This window comes from Rosa chinensis, chromosome 1, assembly GCF_002994745.2.
Source record: "Rosa chinensis cultivar Old Blush chromosome 1, RchiOBHm-V2, whole genome shotgun sequence".
Classification (NCBI taxonomy): Eukaryota; Viridiplantae; Streptophyta; class Magnoliopsida; order Rosales; family Rosaceae; genus Rosa; species Rosa chinensis.
Genome location: NC_037088.1, coordinates 53,791,947 through 53,805,570, shown reverse-complemented (window position 1 = coordinate 53,805,570; position 13,624 = coordinate 53,791,947). Strand labels below are relative to the sequence as shown.

The 13,624-nt window shown below is 35.1% G+C and overlaps 1 protein-coding gene and 1 long non-coding RNA gene across 12 annotated transcripts; one reads left to right on the top strand and one right to left on the bottom strand.

The window, feature by feature from the left end:
* Positions 1-420: 420 nt before the first annotated feature.
* Positions 421-6,286, bottom strand: LOC112182254. Of its 11 annotated transcripts, none has more exons than XR_002929368.2 (8): positions 6,100-6,114; positions 4,213-4,248; positions 4,067-4,100; positions 3,743-3,920; positions 3,171-3,240; positions 2,405-2,462; positions 2,028-2,252; positions 421-1,923 (listed from the first exon to the last, which is right to left on the bottom strand). XR_002929368.2 is itself a non-coding variant. In XM_024320696.2 (6 exons), exons 1-5 carry the CDS (start codon positions 4,536-4,538, stop codon positions 3,183-3,185), a joined length of 426 nt encoding a protein of 141 aa, XP_024176464.1. In that variant the 5' UTR covers positions 4,539-4,611; the 3' UTR covers positions 2,417-2,462; positions 3,171-3,182. The 11 variants fall into 11 exon arrangements, 3 of the variants coding, with proteins under 3 accessions (XP_040373971.1, XP_024176464.1, XP_024176466.1); XR_002929367.2 differs by lacking the exon at positions 6,100-6,114 and adding an exon at positions 4,618-4,766; XR_002929353.2 differs by having other exon boundaries at positions 4,067-4,248; positions 6,100-6,286.
* Positions 6,287-7,886: 1,600 nt separating this feature from the next.
* Positions 7,887-10,506, top strand: LOC121052658. The gene is made up of 3 exons (XR_005809721.1): positions 7,887-8,068; positions 9,099-9,155; positions 9,321-10,506. It is a non-coding gene; the product is annotated as an uncharacterized LOC121052658 (long non-coding RNA).
* Positions 10,507-13,624: the final 3,118 nt, after the last annotated feature.

Here is a 13,624-nt window from a genome sequence, read left to right as displayed (position 1 = left end):
TCGCGCCGTAAAAGACATATCCCATTTACAGCATGCATTTGTGAGCCATAAATATTCATCTAAGCACGCCGTAAAAATGTTACCACCAAATCTCTGATCTCTCATCTGACATATAAGTGCGCCGTAAATGTTCAACAAATCGCGCCGTAAAAGATATCTTGTAGAACTCATTTATGGCACATATATGCATGCCGTAAAAGAGTGCCTATAGAGTCATTTACAGCCCACATGACACGCCGTAAAAGACTTCACCAATAATTTTGAAATGTCATTTGTGGCACACCCTGCACCCCATTATTTGCATTTCTTGTTTGCAGGCAAATTTTATACTGCTGCTCATTTGCCAAATATGACAGTACATTCAATGTAGCTGCTCAACCAACAATAATTCATTTCAAAACCTTATGCCAGAATAATAACTTAACAGCAAACACATATCAGATATGTATTCCATTAATTGAAATAGAATGTCTGTACAAACTCTTGCCATGCCCTATGCAAATCAACTACAAAACAATTGCATATGCATGTCCCTGCAAACTTGAGTTCAAAAGTAACATTACAGTTCAAAAATATATTACAGGTACAGGGTAATTGCAAGCTTTCAAGAACCATTATCCAACTGCAAAATGTCCCAATCAGTTCGAGCAATTTACCAGCAGTAGCAACATAAGGCATTCAGAGTCAGATACCTCAAAATTCCATAGTACCTGCTAGAAACAAGTTTGAGAATATAGTTTATAGATTTGTTGCACTGTTTTCTCCTTTTTTAAACTAGAATTAAAAAACAAATCTAAATCACTGAAAGCATGGTACAATTCTGAAAATAAGAAGTAAGTTGAGTTCAGATCTGTTATCTATCCTCCCTCTTGGAAATATATTTCCGTCCAATTGGTTTTCAAAAGAACTCCATTGCCATAGCTGAAAAATATTTCAGTATCAGAAAGTCTACCCTGTCATGTTACAACTCGCTAAGAGTTTGACAATTGAACATTTCCCTGATGATACATTAGACTTGGTACTTACCCAACAGCAAAAAATCCGAAGTCATCCTAATGCCAGGAATCCATGACCTCCAAATAATTGTGGAAAACAAGTTCCATCCACCCTTTGTGAATCCCACTTGCAACAGCTCCATGCTCAGGTTTAACATTCGTAGAGTAAGTAGAGAATTCATGCAAGCTCAATGGTGTATCTGGGGTTAAGTAAGACAAATTGTTGGCTGTAAACTTGGGTGCACCATCAATATCTGCTGTTGATGCACATTATCTACGTTAAAGTTTCCTTGTGGATTAGGCCTTTCTGTCCCTGTAGTCAGGTTCCACCTTAACAAGATATAAAGTTCAATCCCAGTAAGATGAATAAATGACAGAGTACAGATCATGTGATGATGTCGATTTTGTGTTAATGTCTAGCTAGTTATTTTTCTAAGATAGATCTTTAATTGTAAAGAGAAGCTCAAAGTGTTTCCTGTAACTCCGAACACAATGTTGTTTCAACAGAATCCATGGTGCTTTCATCAGTGTAGGATCCTTCTGCTTCAACCAGCACCATTCGATGATGTTTTAATCATGAAATTGAAACTCCATGCACTCCCAACATTGGATATCCTAATTAGGTATGTCTTCCATGCACAAAATCGTTAAACATTATAATCACCTAATTGCTTAAATATTGCATTTGGGCTGTTAGCAAGTAATCGCTGCTTTGGATCAGTAACTGTCTAACTGACAATTCGACATCCTAGTCAAATAAGAGAGCAAACATCAGTATTAAACTAAACCCTATTTGTACCTGGTGCAACAGATAAGGTTTCATAGGCCTTTGTGGGAGGATTGATCCCGGTATGATCTATTTGCATTCATCAAGATTTTATCAGGGGTACTATTGTAGGCGGCCATTAGCTTGCTGCTGAGTATGCACCTAAGATCATATTAGATTTATGTGACATATAATTTATGTTAATCACAATCAAATTTGTGCTTAATGATATGTGTGTGATCATTAATATGGTGCAGAATTATTACCTTGTAACTTGTCTGGCACCAAACACCAATGAGACGATCAAATTCTGCTTTTGGTTGCAGAAATGGTAACTTGGATGACCGGACGATTATGGCCCATTGGACCAAAATCCACACCAGCATTGATCCTTGAGCTGGAACAGGTAGGTCCAGTTCTGACATGGCAGAATAGGCAATTTGTGCCTCAAACTCCATCTTCCCAGCAGTAATAGTTTTTGTATTGCATTCCTGCACCACAATTCTTTAATCTTTAGGCCTGGTTGTTTTATCTTGCAACCACTTCTTGCTTGAACATAATATTTCTCTCCTAGAATGAGCTCCTGTTCAAGTTTTACAGAGACGTTGGAAATCTGATAATGCACTAACGCCAGAGCACATACTTTTTTTTTTTGAGGGATAGTAAATGAATATGTCCAATTCCTCTCTGGAACTTTACACCTGTATTAAGTGGGAATTTAATTGATAAGAAATACATTTAAACAAAAGATATAAATTCATTACGTTCTAAGCATAACTCTGTAGCTGAAATACTTAAACCAGTGATTAATATACAAGCCTTACTTTAAGCTCCATACAAGAAATAAAAATGTCAGAACTCAGAACTGACTCCAAAAAAACATATACAGTCAAACAAGAAGATTTAATAGTTTACTCTTCATAAAAGCATTAACATCACCTAAATAAGCCTATTTACAGCTAAACTCCTGTCTGAACTAAAATCAATATCCTCATGTTGAACCTAACTACAAAGAGTGGAAAATGAAGATTACATTCACAGGATCTAGTTTGTAAAGCATCTACACCACATAAAGCATGTCTAAGAGTCACTATTCAAAATACCATAATCACTGTGCTTGGCCTTCGTGAGACAGAGTGCATATCTTTTGATAAGACTTGGTTGCTGCGCAATAAGTCCATTAGCTACAGAACCATTTCATTTGCTCAGATAGACTACACTAATGATGACACAAAATCAGGACGCCAAATACTTTGTATGTTTGAGCTACCATCGTTCTTATACTTACAATGCTTTGTTTTTCATACTTGCAATATTTCTCAAGTCACATTTCACCAAATACTTTTCTACATTACTATGGAACTGATTATTGTAACAACACAATTGAAATATACTTCTTTAAAACTTACAATGTCAAACCACTAAACACTTCCTGCAAAAAATCGATGGTCTGTAGTAGAAAGCAGTGAACCATGAAGCCTGCAAGAGATGGATATTGTTAGAACTGGGATTCAAATTGATCCATACTATGTATGTAGTCCTATTACAGAAGTCCATTATTTCTTAAAGAAAATAAAAGTGATAGGCATGACTTGACAGTTATTTTAGTATCTACACAGTTTCACCAGTCTGATAGTATAATGAGTCAGGTTATATGTAACCAACACGGGTACTAGGAAGAGTCTTATTCATTGTTTTCTCTCCTATGTGGTCTGGCATCCGAATCCCTCACTGTAAGTACCTACCGATTTGCTAGAGTTTTTCTCATAATAGAAATTAAAATATATCAGAATGATTCTTGGTTGTGGCATTGAATAGAGGCCCTGGAAACTTGCTGTTGATAGTAATCACCTAATTCACAACAACAAAGTTGGCTGATGAACTGAAACACAATCTTTATCTTCATTTTTTGTACTCGGAGGAAGAGGGATTCAAACTTGGCTATAACAATTAACAAGTAGTCTAATCTGTTAATACATACCGGTTGGTCCACAGATGCAGGTCCGATACTTGTATCAGTATGAGCTCCACAGGCAAGGAGCGACGGTGATCACTTCCAGACTTAGCTAGGGTCCTCCTTGGCCCCTTGTCACAAGTTGAACAAACCTCTGGATATTTGAATGAATGCTGAGACGATGCAGACAACAGCAATATGAGACCTACAAAAAGTAATAAAGGTTAGACGTCAAAGAGAGTAAGAGACTAGCTAGGAACTTTCAATAAATCAATGGATATTGAGGAAAACATGTAATTAAAATTGATTCAACTGTAGCCTGCTGCTGTAACTTGTAAAGATGTTGCATACCCTGCTGCTGATGACCCTCCAAAATTCTGTAGATCTATTCACAATGCCAATTCAATTATATTTTGAGCAAAGGGACCTGGACTGCATTGGAAATAGAGGGCAGAAATTGATGTTGTTGCAAACAAAGCTAAGGGAGAAAAAGGGACCTGGACTTGTAGAGAACCAGATGATTGAAATTCCACCTGAAATGGTAACAGGTAAACCTTGAATTTTGAATCATTAAAGAAAGTTTGATGTTCCAGTAATTCAGAAAAGAAAGTTTGTTTCTTTAATTTGGGTCATAAGAAAAAAGGAAACTTCAATTTGAATCATGCTCAACAATGAACTCTCAAATCAGTAAAGAGTGAATTACCCTTTCAGCAATCCCAAAATCTTTGAATTTTTCAATCACAATCCTCCTTCCAATCCAATCAACATTGAAATCCAATACAATTAATTCAATTAAAACTTGGAAACTAATCGTCAGATTCATGAATCCAATCCCTACAATCCCGTTTGAAATTAAACCCAGAAATTAATCGTGATTTGTGAATCCAGCAATAAAAAATTACCTTACTTTGAATCAATTACCACCTTATGTTACCATTCGTGGAATGTAAAGATTGAGCCTTTTCCGGCGACGAACTGGGGAAAGACGAAGTACAGGTCAAGTTCGTTACAGAAACTAACTCTTGGGCAATAATCCGCTGCAGCAATGCTTTCGTGTTCTCTGTGTGAAATGACCGTAAAACTACTCTTTGTTTCCTTCTAACGAACTTGATTGGACATAATAGGGGTAATTATGTAATTTTATATTCTCCAACATATCGTGGAGGTCTAAAATACCTTTGAATTTAGTGAGGTCTATAATTTTATCAACTCCAATCATTTGAGGTCTAAATTATATATCTATTTTATTATTTTTATTTTATATACTTTAAAATTCAATGGAGGAATACATACTTCGTTATAGGATGATACGCTCACGTTACGCAAACAATGATTTGCAACAAGACCTTATCAAACATGTTTGGTCAAGACGAGGACAAAGAAGACCCCGATGATATGGATGTGGCTTGTTTTCAGTTTATATATTTGTGGTTGTAATAATTGACAATTTATTGTCATGTTTGAGTATGTCTTTGCATTGTCTTCGTTTTTACCGTTTTTTTTTTTCAATTATTGTAATGAATAAATGCAGTAAAGTATTATTATAACTGCTTATTTTGTATTATATTTCATAATTATATTTAGTTGATGTATCATACCACTAATAAATAATAATAATAATAATAAACTATTAGGTCAAATTTATTTCATAAAATTAAATTTATTCAAAAAAAAAATTGGATTAATTATGCAATAATGCAACTTGAAGCTTGAAGTGGACCAACTTTGGTGGTCTATATTTAGACCAAGAAATGGACTTTAGACCACCATGAAACATTTTTGTAATAGACCTAATCCATGATTGGAGATGGTTTTTGCTCAACCATGGTCTAAAATATAGACTTTGAACCTTCTATTGGAGATAGCCTAACGGACTCTTAATAGACACGTTCCAAAGTTGCAACTTGCAACCCTGCCTCTCATTCTTCATCTCTCTCTCTCTCTCTCCCTCTGCATCTTGTTTCTCTCTTGCCTTTAAACTTCCTAGAGTTCTCCCTCTAGTTCATGGTTTTTGATCTAGTGAGATTGAAACTTTGTTGAGAGATGTTATCTATGAGGAGCTATATGGTGTTACATGTTCCATATGTCTATGAGGCCTATGGTGTTAATCAGCTTGTGAGATCCATGAGATGGATGTGGTTGAGAAAGGATGACAACATCTTGGATGTGTTCAAAAGATGTGCATCTTTCCTCACCCTAAAAAATCTCGAGGAATTCTCATAGGATTGTGATTGACACAAGGGTGAGTCAAAGATATATGATTTTTTTTGTTCAATTAACTCAAGATTTCTTTATTATAAAGCCTTTGCTTCAATATCCATGAGGTTGAGGGCTCTATAGTTGTGATTTAATCGTGATTTGTGAATCCAGCAATAAAAAATTACCTTAATTTGAATCAATTACCACCTTATGTTACCATTCGTGGGATGTAAAGATTGAGCCTTTTCAGGCGACGAACTAGGGAAAGACGAAGTAAAGGTCAAGTTCGTTACAGAAACTAACTCTTGGGCAATAATCCGCTGCAGCAATGCTTTCGTGTTCTCTGTGTGAAATGACAGTAAAACCACCCTTTGTTTCCTTGTAACGCACTTGATTGGACATAAATAGGGGTAATTATGTAATTTTATATTCTCCAACATATGACTATATATAACGGACTCTAATAGACACGTCCCAAAGTTGCAACCCTGCCTCTCATTCTTCATCTCTCTCTCTCTCTGCATCTTGTTTCTCTTTTGCCTTTGAACTTGCTAGAGTTCTCTGTCTAGTTCATGGTTTTTGATCTAGTGAGATGGAAGTTTGTTGAGAGATTGAGAGATGCTATCTATGAGGAGCTATAGGGTGTTACATGTTCCATATGTCTACGAGGCCTATGGTGCTAATCAGCTTGTGAGATCCATGAGATGGATGTGGTTGAGGGAGGATGACAACATCTTGGATCTGTTCAAAAGATGTGCATCTTTCCTCACCCTCAAAAATCTCAAGGAATTCTCATAGGATTGTGATTGACACAAGGGTGAGATGCCTTTGGATTCCTTTTTTGTTGTTTTTGTTTTGTTTTCCTTTATTTTTATTTTTGTTTCAATTCATTCAATTTGTCATTCAAAGACCTCCATATACATGAGGCTGGGGGGGGGGGGCATATTGATGCGATTTTAATTTAATTTTAATTTTTATAAATCATTTTCATCATATTTGATTTTAGGGTATTTTGTTTTTTGAGAGTGAAATTGAGTTTCTAGAATCAACATTATTATTTTGGGTAAGTAACTAGCGGAATTCTAAATTTCTTTGTAATGTTAATCTGATTTTCATTTACCACATGGTGTTTAACATTTCTTTTAGCAAGTTAATATATTAAATCATTTTCTGAAAACCAAAATCCGTTAAGATCTCGTTATTTTATTGTAATGGATTTTGGTTGCAGTTACTTGGCAAAAATACTAGCACTTGAGGGTTCAAAGGATGTGCCTGTTGGCCAACCAATTGCAGTAACAGTAAGTGCAAAAGGCTCGTAGAACTGTATAATCTGCCTTTTACCATCCTTGAGGAAGTTTTTGTGTCTAAAGCCCTTATAACATGAAGGAATCTGTCAATTAATTAAGTAGCGAACTAGTTTAGTTATTTCAGCCAATAACTGATGAAATATATTACTGATCTCATGATGTCAAAAACATTTTTGGTGTCTTAAGACATATAACAACACTAATTTACAAGAATGCTAGAACAATGAGATGATCATTACTGATTTATTGTTTGGGGTAAAATTAAACAATGAGATGATCAAGAGATTACGTTGGAGATTTTCTAGGGAGAGTTTTAAGGAAAGATGAAGTGTGTGCAACAAGAAAATGTTCAAAACAAGTCTAGATTCGTTCCCTACTTTTTCTAAAGATATTTTGGCCGAAATTGGTGAAGGAAATCAGAAAAAATCTTATATATTTCGGCAATAATATATTTTAAGGGATATGGACTTTATTTTGGAGCCTTTTGATTGGTTGGGTGACACAACAAAGCTGACATGGCGCTACGTGATTGGTCGAAGCTGTGTGGAATTATTAAATAAATCTTTGGAAAATAAAAGAAGATTCATGAAGCTTGGAGATCAAGTTCACGTCCCCTATATAAACTCCCCCTAGGCTTGACGTTCTACATTCTCGCATTCAGAAAATACTTCCATAACGTCAGAAAGCTCTCTCCATTCTCTAATTGCAAGTTCTGCGTTTTCAAGCAAGGAGAGGAAGAAGAAGAAGGAGCCGTGAAGACATAGCCTCCATCATCAACCTTGAAGACTTTCTTCCAAGATTCAAGAGTCCAACGTTCAAGCTCTCCATCTCCATCTCCACTCACGGTGTAATTCGATCTTTTTCCTTGTAACATTTTGGTTTTCCTTGTTTGAATTCGTAGGAACTTGTTTCTAGTTAACAATAACATTTAGGGCAATGTTTAAGCCCAATTCTATGTTGAAATAAAGATTTCGAATTCCATGATTGTGATTCTAAGTTGCTTATGTGAGTTTGTTCGATTGAATTTTCTTTACAGAAAACTTTTATATGTTTATGTTCTTTAGTGGCCAAATTAGGATATATGCATGTAATTGGTGCTAGATTTAGGTAAACGATTCACCTAATAGTTTTGTGAATCTATTTCATAAGTAGTAAAGGCTTTGGACAAAGGTCAAATTCAATTGAAGAGGATTGCAAATAGATGAACTTATTCATACTAGGTTGTGCACTTAAGTTGATAACCTTTCTCTATGCTTATTGCGTTGGACATGTATTGATTAGCTAGCTTTATAGACTTTGATTGCATGTTTAATATGATTAATGTAGGTGCTTTCATTTAGATTAATTAGTAAAGGAAAGTAAAATATGAGAAATCATTTGCTTCGAATGTTTCACATGATCAACTTCTTTCTCATGACTTAGATGATCCATTATAGGGTTTGAGTCGAATTTGATTACATGGAATTGGTTTTGATTTTTGTTTCTTACGTTTCATTCTTGTACATGTGTTTTTGTATTTTCTTTCTTTTATTTATTTTAATTTTCGAAAACCTAAATCTAAACCCCCTTATTTTTGTTACTTATTTATATTTTTGTAAATATTATACTTTGTTTTTATTTTAATTATTTATTTGTTTTACAATGACAGGTGTACCCTCAATCTCCGGAATAGAACGATCCTTATTTACTATATACTAACGATGACATTTTTAGGCTTAAATTATATGCTTGCTTTTAGCGTATCAGTCTTTATGTATCTTAAGTATTTGGTATTTGTGTTGTTTGAGATGCTAAGGCAATTCAAGTTTTTGCTAGTATTGTTAGTCAAGTACTGGTTTGATTGAAGCTTAAACTTTGTTCATTATATTTGATTTCAGGGTATTTTGTTTTTTGAGAGTGAAATTGGGTTTCTAGAATCAACATTATTATTTTGGGTAAGTAACTAGCGGAATTCTAAATTTCTTTGTAATGTTAATCCGATTTTCATTTACCACATGGTGTTTAACATTTCTTTTAGCAAGTTAATATATTAAATCATTTTCTGAATACCAAAATCCTTTGAGATCTCGTTATTTTATTGTAATGGATTTTGGTTGCAGTTACTTGGCAAAAATACTAGCACTTGAGGGTTCAAAGGATGTGCCTGTTGGCCAACCAATTGCAGTAACAGTAAGTGCAAAAGGCTCGTAGAACTGTATAATCTGCCTTTTACCATCCTTGAGGAAGTTTTTGTGTCTAAAGCCCTTATAACATGAAGAGCTTCTTCAAATCTGTCAATTAATTAAGTAGCGAACTAGTTTAGTTATTTCAGCCAATAACTGATGAAATATATTACTGATCTCATGATGTCAAAAACATTTTTGGTGTCTTAAGACATATAACAACACTAATTTACAAGAATGCTAGAACAATGAGATGATCATTACTGATTTATTGTTTGGGGTAAAATTAAACAATGAGATGATCAAGAGATTACGTTGGAGATTTTCTAGGGAGAGTTTTAAGGAAAGATGAAGTGTGTGCAACAAGAAAATGTTCAAAACAAGTCTAGATTCGTTCCCTACTTTTTCTAAAGATATTTTGGCCGAAATTGGTGAAGGAAATCAGAAAAAATCTTATATATTTCGGCAATAATATATTTTAAGGGATATGGACTTTATTTTGGAGCCTTTTGATTGGTTGGGTGACACAACAAAGCTGACATGGCGCTACGTGATTGGTCGAAGCTGTGTGGAATTATTAAATAAATCTTTGGAAAAATAAAAGAAGATTCATGAAGCTTGGAGATCAAGTTCACGTCCCCTATATAAACTCCCCCCTAGGCTTGACGTTCTACATTCTCGCATTCAGAAAATACTTCCATAACGTCAGAAAGCTCTCTCCATTCTCTAATTGCAAGTTCTGCGTTTTCAAGCAAGGAGAGGAAGAAGAAGAAGGAGCCGTGAAGACATAGCCTTCATCATCAACCTTGAAGGCTTTCTTCCAAGATTCAAGAGTCCAACGTTCAAGCTCTCCATCTCCATCTCCACTCACGGTGTAATTCGATCTTTTTCCTTGTAACCTTTTGGTTTTCCTTGTTTGAATTCGTAGGAACTTGTTTCTAGTTAACAATAACATTTAGGGCAATGTTTAAGCCCAATTCTATGTTGAAATAAAGATTTCGAATTCCATGATTGTGATTCTAAGTTGCTTATGTGAGTTTGTTCGATTGAATTTTCTTTACAGAAAACTTTTATATGTTTATGTTCTTTAGTGGCCAACTTAGGATATATGCATGTAATTGGTGCTAGATTTAGGTAAACAATTCACCTAATAGTTTTGTGAACCTATTTCATAAGTAGTAAAGGCTTTGGACAAAGGTCAAATTCAATTGAAGAGGATTGCAAATAGATGAACTTATTCATACTAGGTTGTGCACTTAAGTTGATAACCTTTCTCTATGCTTATTGCGTTGGACATGTATTGATTAGCTAGCTTTATAGACTTTGATTGCATGTTTAATAGGATTAATCTAGGTGCTTTCATTTAGATTAATTAGTAAAGGAAAGTAAAATATGAGAAATCATTTGCTTCGAATGTTTCACATGATCAACTTCTTTCTCATGACTTAGATGATCCATTATAGGGTTTGAGTCGAATTTGATTACATGGAATTGGTTTTGATTTTTGTTTCTTACGTTTCATTCTTGTACATGTGTTTTTGTATTTTCTTTCTTTTATTTATTTTAATTTTTGAAAACCTAAATCTAAACCCCCCTTATTTTTGTTACTTATTTATATTTTTGTAAATATTATACTTTGTTTTTATTTTAATTCTTTATTTATTTTACAATGACAGGTGTACCCTCAATCTCCGGAATAGAACGATCCTTATTTACTATATACTAACGATGACATTTTTAGGCTTAAATTATATGCTTGCTTTTAGCGTATCAGTCTTTATGTATCTTAAGTATTTGGTATTTGTGTTGTTTGAGATGCTAAGGCAATTCAAGTTTTTGCTAGTATTGTTAGTCAAGTACTGGTTTGATTGAATTTTAAACTTTGTCCAATGGATCCCATACTTACTGTTGAATAGTGTTGTTAGCTTAGGTCTTGATGATATATGAATCTGTAATTTGTACCTGTCTTCCGGTTGTGTTGTTCTGATACAAATTTCAGGTTTTCTTCAGCTGGTCCATCTTTTCTTCAGTCTTAGCTGCCTAGGTCAAATATTTTTTGTTGCCAAGCAGAAATACAAAATTTGGTAACTGCTTGGTTTGTTTAGAATGAGATATGATCTGTGTTTGTAGTTGAATGATCATTTTGTAGTCTGGTTGTTTGTAGTGTTCGAATGGATGATCTTTTTGCATCCTTTCTAATGATATACAGTTGCAATTATATGTGGCATATTTGTTTGGAGTGATTGAATGGATGATCATTTTGGAGTTTGGTTGTCGGTTACTTTTACCACGTCCCTGTGTCAATTTAACTCTAGCTTCTCAATGAACTAAACTCTTTCACAACCCATGAAATCAGATAGGAAACTGAACTCTGGCATCTCAATTTAACTAAATCTGAACCTTGCTTACTGCATTTCTTGTCAAGTGAATGCTGGTTCATACTCTCCTTTTCTTTTTTCTGTTCAGGCTTGATTGTTGGACTGCTCCATTGGATGGTATAATGAAGATTAATATTGATTCATTGTGGAGGAAGTTGGATACCAGATGTGTTCTAGCTGCATTAGTTAGGAGTTCTTCAGCAGAAATTCAAGCATGTCTTTGCAAGACCACCTTTTTTGAATCCCCTTTGGATGGCGAGGCATCTGCTACTCTTCTTGCCGTTGAAGTTGCAAAAAAAATTGGGTATATCTACTTATGTGATCGAGACTTCAAGCACAGAGTTGATAGCTGAAGTTCATGGTGAGAAGTTGGGGGTTGAGCGTGCTGCACATCTGCAAGAAAAGCTGAATTTTCTCAGAAAGCTCTCCAATAGTGTGATAGAATTAATGTTTTCCTGCTCCATCCGCGAATGTTCATTAAAGTGCGTTCGCGAGATGAGTGCGTTTGAGAGATAAAGTCACCACGGAGAAAAGTTCGCGAAGTGAGTTCGCCGCGAATGTTCGCTAAAAGTGCGTTCGCAAGGATGACATCACTGCGGGGATTAGTAAGTCGCGAGTTCGCTGAGAAGTAGTGTTCGCGAATAATAGTTCGCGGAATAACTAAGTCTGTTTGCGAATGTTGAGTCTGTTCGCTGTCGCGAAACATGTTGCGGTGAAAGATATTTTTACAGCTACTTGCATTACTGTTTGCTCCACTCAAATTAAGCTAGATATTTTGTATCTAAAGTACTTTTAATCTAGTTTAATATGCTTTCATCTTAGATATTTTGTAGGTTAATCTTGTACCCTATAGAATGGAAATGTTCGTTGATGTAAAAGGGTGAACAAGTTCAGAAACTCAAGTACACAAGTTTGCTGGGTTAAGTTGATCTGTTCATGCTTCATTTGCTACTGCAAATTAATCAAATCAAGAAGTTGTGGTTTCGATTATATTTTGTTCAAATACAAAGTAGAAGCAATCAAAATTTTACAAATATATATTCAACATAGTGTTACTTGGTCCCATGTTACAAAATTTGCTAATGCTACTATTAGGGCTGCAACAGCGGCAGTTGGTGCAGGAGTGTGTAATGTTGAAACCGCGACATTCATCCCTGGTCCTAATGTTACTCGAGGAAAGTGGATGATTGCTATGCCGCGTAGTTTTGTTGATCTTGTTTGCCGTGATCTCAGAGCTGTGATGAAGCATAAAGCATTAATAAATTAGTCAGGATGTGGATTTTTTCTGCTGGATCAGAGTTGAGGGAAAAAACAGTTGACATATTTTGTGGAGCTGTATTTTGGGGGGTCTGGCACTCTTTCGTTTCTAGTAGGCGTCTATACAAAGTTAATTTTGTCTATGCTAGAGTCTAAAATGTAAATTCATTGTTGTTTTGTCAGCTAGAGAAGTGTTTGTTGGTGGATGGGCTTTGAATTTTCTTCAAAAAGCAAACCAAATTCCTTTAGTTGGTATATGTTTCTTGCTGTAGTATAGTGGAAGATTACTTGAAATGTTGGCTATTATTATCAGACCTGGATCCGTTTTCTACTTGCAGATAGTGGGTGATAATAGCAAAAATTTCCAATTACTTTCAGCTTTTTGCAGACAACAACACTGGATAGGTTTCCTGCATCTGCAAATGCAGAAAGCTTTGAGTAGTAGTATAGCAGACCTGGGTTTTCCCATTCTAAAGACCAATTCGACTGTGGCTTTTGGAAAGGCTAGCCATGTTGGAAAGCAAAAGAATCAAAGATTTTCCTAACATTAATACACCCTGAATGCTGAACATACAAATCCCTTAAATGTTCTACGGATCCTTCTTT

Coding starts and splice junctions, on each gene's coding strand:
- LOC112182254 (XM_024320696.2), bottom strand. CDS start 4,538: ATGAATCTGACGATTAGTTTCCAAGTTTTAATTGAATTAATTGTATTG. Junction 3,921..4,066: donor GGAGGGTCATCAGCAGCAGG/GTATGCAACATC, acceptor TACTTTTTGTAG/GTCTCATATTGCTGTTGTCT. Junction 3,241..3,742: donor CTGCATCTGTGGACCAACCG/GTATGTATTAAC, acceptor CATCTCTTGCAG/GCTTCATGGTTCACTGCTTT.